This window comes from Hydractinia symbiolongicarpus, chromosome 9, assembly GCF_029227915.1.
Source record: "Hydractinia symbiolongicarpus strain clone_291-10 chromosome 9, HSymV2.1, whole genome shotgun sequence".
Taxonomy (NCBI): Eukaryota; Metazoa; Cnidaria; class Hydrozoa; order Anthoathecata; family Hydractiniidae; genus Hydractinia; species Hydractinia symbiolongicarpus.
The window spans coordinates 25109760-25116551 of record NC_079883.1 but is presented as its reverse complement, the minus strand read 5'-3'; the positions used below and the strand labels follow the sequence as shown (position 1 = coordinate 25116551).

Below are 6792 nucleotides of genomic sequence, written 5' to 3'. Positions count from 1 at the left end.
CAGTAAGTTTCCTGTTCTTAGCGGCTGCGTTTACTAAGTTACGTTAAACAACATAAAGCTTCTGTTTTCAATGCATATTTCGTTTGTATTGTTTATCGAAAGCTTGGTAAGTAGAACATTCTTTTGCCGGTCACGCTTCACTGGCTACATGTAAACGTTAATGCGACTTCTTAGAAGAAAGTGTATGCGGACTTTAGGCATGTCTTGATAAAAGTATCATTCAAAACCATGACGTTTTCTTTAGGTTTGCCGCAGCGACTTCGTTCCCGGGTTTGCTTGCCTTTTTCAACCACCCTGGCACATTCTTTACCTTTAAAAAGCATGCTCAAAAAAGGTAGTAAGGCAAGAGTCTGAAATTTTAGAATTAACCACGCTATAGCGGGATTGATGGTAAACAAATCATTTATGTAGTCATTCTTTTTATCATTAAAAAACGAATGTTTTAAAAATAACTTTTTCTACGAGTTTATTTTTGAAAGATTTTCTAGCGTTTTCTTGTTCATAGTACAAAAATTATGCTGCAAACGTAGATGTAAACTTTCACAACTCTTTATGCTTTCGTCCAAGGTGTTCTTTTTCTTTGTTTGCACCAAAGTGTAAATCAGCCCTTCTTTAAGAAATTTTCTCGGGAATAAACTTGCTGGTTGCGTGTTTTAACGAGGACATTTGAATATTCTGCAAAATAATTAGATATTTTGATTAAAACTGTTGTAAATGAGCTGTATTTTAAAAAAGATGTAAACAATAAAACATCAAGAACAAAGGTCTTGAAAGGGCAAGGAGGAAGACCGAGCGTTCGCAGTCTTATTGCGCCAAAGATGCAATGTCAACTTCGAGCCGCCCTTGTCTCTTTTATAAGAGGATGGCGAGATGAAAAGCCTTGGAATCGAGGTTGATGCAATGTGTTTGTTTGAGGAATTTAACATTAGTTGAAAAAAAGTCTGTGGATTCTTTATCGAATCGTGAATTTGTTCAACAGATTCCTGTAGAAAAAAAACCCGTCCTTGTATTAAGCACCCGCCACGCCACGTACCCGTGTAAAGTAGATGGGTGCGTATCGTGCAATATCATCTATGTACGTATATCATTATTCAAAACATCTCGAAGAACTCTACATCTGAATTTCTAAGCATGTGTTATTTAGACATTTTCAAACCGCTATTTTACAGATGCTGAAAAAATACCTTTAGATCACAGAAAATTTTAAAACAATTTAACTCATTGAAGGAGGCGCTTTTATAATATATCCTTCGAATTAAAAAATACCAGTTTGCTACCCTTGCTAAAAGGATATTTTTTCGCACATATAAAGCATATTTACAACACATCCTTAAAAAATGTCTCTTTCTCAAGTCTCTTCGCAAAATTTTAACAAATTTTAATTAATGAACGACATGAAAACGAGATCACGTAATGTCCTCTTGTCAAGACTGTTGGTACAAATGTTTATTCTTCATCAGGTACGCTGCAACAAAGTCAATCGGATCTGCAGGCCTAAAAAAATGATGACGGTATATGCACAACGGTTTCGCCACAAATGGCATAAAAAGTTGCCTTATACTCACCGGGTGTCAACTTATATTATTGACTTCTTATTTTCCTGAAAATTTTACTATAAGTCTGTAGATTTCTCTCATTCTCCAGCACTTAAAAAATGAAGTAATTTTAATGAACTATTTCAACCTATAAATTTCCCGACGTTTCCCTGACATATGAAAGAAAGTTCTGATATTCCTGACTTTTTGACAGATTCCTGGTTTTAACATTGACAAGTTTTAAAATGTTTAAAACAAAGCCCGACATCTTCCGTCGACGCAGAAAATTTACAAGTTATTAAAAATAAACGTCAGGATGTAGACTCAATATCAACTTCTTATTTTTCTGATATTCCTGAGATTTTTTTTGACTAAAATTCCTGACATTTCCTACATTATTTCAGCTATTTTCTCCCGAAATTAAAACTCTTGGAACCTTGAATTATACTTCTAATACTGTAAATTTGATTAAATTCATTTTGACAAAACAGCTTGCAAAATTTCTTAGAGAAATATTCTAAAACTTAATCCTGACAATCATTTAAAGAATTATTCTTGATTGACCATTTTAACCAAATATTCCTGACTTTTTCCGGCACAAAATTGTGAGAACTTAGATGAATGTTCCCTCTTCTTACCTTTCTTTGGAGAGAGCTGTCAAAGCCTGTAGAAGAATAGGAACAACTGAGTGGTCAAGATACTGTCTCGTGGGCAAGGATTGCACATCAGATTTTGCTTTAGGTTTATTTACAGCTTCTTTTTCTTCGCTAATGATTTTCTAAATTAAAAGCACTATGGGTTACTTTGTGCAAGAAAAAAGGTTATGCCAAAGTATGGAGAGTAACCGGGTGCTTTAAGGGAAGGCAATGTTTAAAGTTAAAATTAAGATTTGGACAAAGATGCAATAAATATCTCATTAGAATAAAAGTAGTGTAAAAATTGTTTTTCACGTAATACACGTTCATGAAACAAGAGTAATAATCCAGTATACAATTTGACAATTTTGTTACTACCTTTATATTTTCTGTCAAGGCAGGCGTACTGACTGGCGTAGTACTTGGAGGTGGGGTGCTCACAAGTAGCGTATTCACAGTCTGTGGTGTACTGACTACAGGTGTGTCTTCAATTGTTGCAATTGGTTCATCTTTAACTTCAGCTGCTTCAGGTGTAGGCTGTACTAAAAAAATATTTTTTTTGTGCAAAATAGGAATTCTTTAGGGTGGACTGCAGAAGTAAGAACTACTGTAATATATAGCATCACAAAGTTATCACCATCTTGCTTAAACAGTAGAAGAATGCCAATTAAAAAGAGTGAAGTATTTACAATAAATTGTCGTGCCACAACAGAAACAAATTATGATGAAAACACATTGAGATCCTGATCAATTGTGTAATATTTTGAAATAAGATATGCACACTGACACACCCATTGAAAAACACATTGAAAAAGCTAACATTTAACTTCTACAGACGCTCAGGCCTAAAAATCATAATTAACCCAAAATTCATCAGCGACGTGGTATTCTAATCCCTAGAAAGTTAAGAAAATGCACTCCGTCTGTAACTGTTGACAGTAGTAAGACAAGTGGAAAATGAGTTTCAAAAACAGGAGGTCACGTCTTTTGTGAATCTAATGAAACATGTATCGTCTTTTGTGAATCTAATAAAACATGCATGTCAAAAATAAAAATGATGAAATCTAAAAATGTAAATGACCCCCCCCCCATTATTAGGTTAATAGGAACCCTATCCTTATTTTTAGAGTAACCCTACGTATTATTTTGAGGCAAAGCGTTCTTTTGGAAGAAGTGTTACTTGCAGGATAGGTTCTGCTTGGAAAAAGTTCAGAGAGTTATTTCCTTTGTTGACTAGCAGAGTCTTGTCAATTGAGTTAAAAGGTAGGTTGTATGAGGCCTGTGTAAGAAGTGTTATGTTGTACGGTAGTGAGACATGGGCAGTGAAGCAGGAAGATCTTGACCGTTTAGAAAGGAATGATATAAGAATGGTTAGGTGGATGTGTAACGCTAGTTTGAGAGACAGAAAGAGTTCAGATGAGCTAAGAAGCAGGCTAAGTATCCGTAGAATTAAAGATGTTATCCAGATAAGAAAATTGAATTGGCTGGGGCACTTGGAAAGAATGGAGGGGGATAATTGGGTAAGAAAGTGTAGAGACTTGATAATTCCTAGGGCAAAGCCCAGAGTCAGACCGAGAAAGACTTGGCAGGAGGTTATAAGGAAAAACTTGATACAGAGGAAGGTGAGTTTAGATCTAACACAGTCTAGATCAGATTGGAAGAGGGTCATTAATATACCCCGTCCAACCCATGCTAGAATGGAAAACGGACGTGAAGCCGAGAATGATGAATGATGATGATGATGAAAATGGGTGTAAAAAAGTTTTTTGTGTCTTTTTGCAGCTGTCTGTGCATTTAACTAAATTGAAATTTTGAAGCCTTAAAATATATTAACTCTAATCGGCTTGATAACTTTTAACAGACTGGTCCATATTGAATCAAACTTGGCACATGTAAGTCATCACGAAAGAAACAAAATAGCAGCAATAAATATTTGGTGATGTCAGCAATTTTTTGTGACATCATCATAATATACCACTATTTATTGTCTAATACACCACTATTTATTGTCTAATACAACACTATTGGCTTAAAATTCAATTACTTACAATTTAAAAGGAATTTTTACAATCTGTTTAAAGTTTCTAAAAGCTAAATAAAAGTTATTTAGCATATTTTCCAGTTTTATTATAGTTTGCACAAATAAAGGTTAAAAAATAGCCTAAAAATCCTTTCCTCTGATTTTCAAGTAAAATCCGAAAAAATAAGGTTATCAGATTAATCATGTCACCAAAATTCTAAGTAGAATTCCCTTTGACGTGATTAAGTTGTCTTAGAAGTTTTAAGTCCTAAGGATAATCCTAACGAAGGTTAATATATTTTCCTGATTAAAGGGGCTACGAACCGGTTAAAATGCTCACATTCCGCAAATCCCGCGCACATATTAAAAATCCGGCAAACACGAGTTGCCCAATGAACAGATCAGCGCACTTTGCTCGCTGGTTCAATATTTTTTTCGAAAAGTATATTACAAAGAAATATTTCAGCAAGATATGTTCAAGTCTGTAAATTACATACATGCTGGAAAAATAGCCATTTTTGTTTTTCTTCGCCTCCAGCTCGACTTTTGTGTAAGTCACTAAAGTTGAAAACCAACAGCCGTTCCATAGCCCCTTTAAAAGCACTTCATAGAAATTTTTAGGGGTTGTTTTAAGTAATAGCGACGTGTGGAACCTTAATATTTTGCATACAAATGCCCTAATAGATGAATATGAAAACTCAGTAAGTATTATAATTATGCAGCACAGAAAAAAAATATTAAAAAAAAGAGGCAGAGGAAGATTAAAAAATATTTTCTTTTGTGGTAAAATAAAACTGTAATGGCTGATCATCACTGATCACTGATCCCTACTACAGTCCAAACGCAGTCTATTCAGTGCAGAATCAGTCTACTTCAGCTTGACTTTCACACTGACTGAAACATTAAAAAAAACGTATATACACACAATTTGTATATACAATTTCAAGAGAGCAATTTCTTGATTTGCACAAAATTTGATGAATAAGTTATGACAGTGTTGAAAATTCTTACAAAAGCTTTAGGGCAGTTTTGTCATAAAGAAGTCATGTTTAGGATGTATCAAAGCTTTTCTATGGTTGTGGCAAGCTAAGTGTTGTTTGGGTCACATATACTAAAAGTACAACAATGTTTGGGTCTCATATCAGAGTTAAGCATTATGCAAACAATTTTTAGATTGCTACTTTTCGGGGAAATTTTTCTTACCCTCCTCAGCTGTTGCAACCTGCATTGGTTCTTCTGACGACATTTTTTATTCTAAATTTAGGGAATAAAACAATGTTAAAGGCAGTAATGCAGCATATAATGTGAAAACATAACATTATAAACACACTATCATTATAATGTAGCATTGTCACTGATTGTACAATGGTTTTTATAAGAATATTAAACAATTGTCAACCATGTGCAAAAATAACATTATGCCCAACTAACCTCCCATGAAAAAAAAAGTGAATTTCATATAAAGGAGCTTGAAATGTTGTCTAGGAATTTGAAATTTGCATATTGCTTCTTAGGATTTTGGACTTAGAAGTATCATTAATTATGCATGACATCATTAAGTAGTTTTGAGTCTGTATTTACCAGGCAAGGCACAAAGGTTAAAAATGTTTTTACTTATTTATTTTGCCAATTGAGCATTGTACAAAAAATTAACATTTAGTTACTATTTGCCCAAAAACAGCAACATTATTTATTGGTTTTAGAGCTAATTAATGATATCATATTATCATTCACAATGCACTTTACTTGTTATCAAGTTAGCTGATATATAGCTGTTCGGAGATATTAACTTGACAATATTTATATACAAAAGTTTATAAACGTTTGTAGATTTTTGTACATGAGTACGCATTCTTATACAGTAAGTAAAAAGCAAAACCAATAGGGAAAAACGGTTATTATAACTATCCTCATAAAAAAGGTTCATTAATGTTTAGCAAAAAAACTTTTTTTTATAGATTATTTAATTCTTTAACCACGGTTATCTGTTATATTTTTTCTGCCTAAGGAATGCGAGCACATGTATGCCTATTGTTCTTGTCTTACCAAGATTCCTCTGTTTATATTTTCTGTGGTAAGCTCTTTTGGCTCTGGCATCTGCATGGCAGGAAAAAACATAGAAACATTAGGTGAAGTAAGCTTATTTTAAGTCAATTTCTTTACATATAAATATAGTTAGGACTTTCTGATAAATCAGAAAGGCTACACTTAAAAATAGTTGAAAACCCCAACAATATTTCCTTAATAATAAATGCTATATTAGACCTTAGCTAGTATATTTTTTTCTGCTACGCAAATGCCATAACCACTGAAAAGTAAACAAATACGTCACACTGGAATTCATCTACAGTGATATATAAAAAATCATTCAAACTTTTCAATACATATATTTGCAATGATTCAGTGAATATACATGACATAACAAAGATAAGAAAATCAGTTCTTATCGCTGTAATAAACTAATGGTATTTTCGCCACTGGTGCTTCTTCATAATTGGTGAAAAATTGTATTTGATGGCATATTGTTGAGCCATAACAGCCACAGCCATGATCCAAAAAGGCTTCATACCAACTTTTGGTATGTGCACAAACCTCTGAGACC

The 6792-nt window shown here is 33.5% G+C and overlaps 1 protein-coding gene across 1 annotated transcript; it reads right to left on the bottom strand.

Annotated features, from left to right (window-relative positions):
• Nucleotides 1-1269: 1269 nt before the first annotated feature.
• On the bottom strand, nt 1270-5599 carry LOC130657471 (protein dpy-30 homolog). The gene is made up of 4 exons (XM_057460456.1): nt 5394-5599; nt 2549-2712; nt 2174-2313; nt 1270-1494 (listed from the first exon to the last, which is right to left on the bottom strand). The coding sequence occupies exons 1-4, from the start codon at nt 5434-5436 to the stop codon at nt 1425-1427; spliced, it is 417 nt and encodes a 138-aa protein (XP_057316439.1). The 5' UTR covers nt 5437-5599; the 3' UTR covers nt 1270-1424.
• Nucleotides 5600-6792: the final 1193 nt, after the last annotated feature.

Excerpts from the sequence above, each read along its gene's own strand:
- LOC130657471 (XM_057460456.1), bottom strand. The coding sequence starts at position 5,436 with ATGTCGTCAGAAGAACCAATGCAGGTTGCAACAGCTGAGGAGG. Across the intron at positions 2,314-2,548 it reads CCTTGACAGAAAATATAAAG|AAAATCATTAGCGAAGAAAA; the intron begins GTAGTAACAAAA and ends CTTTTAATTTAG. Across the intron at positions 1,495-2,173 it reads ACAGCTCTCTCCAAAGAAAG|GCCTGCAGATCCGATTGACT; the intron begins GTAAGAAGAGGG and ends TCATTTTTTTAG.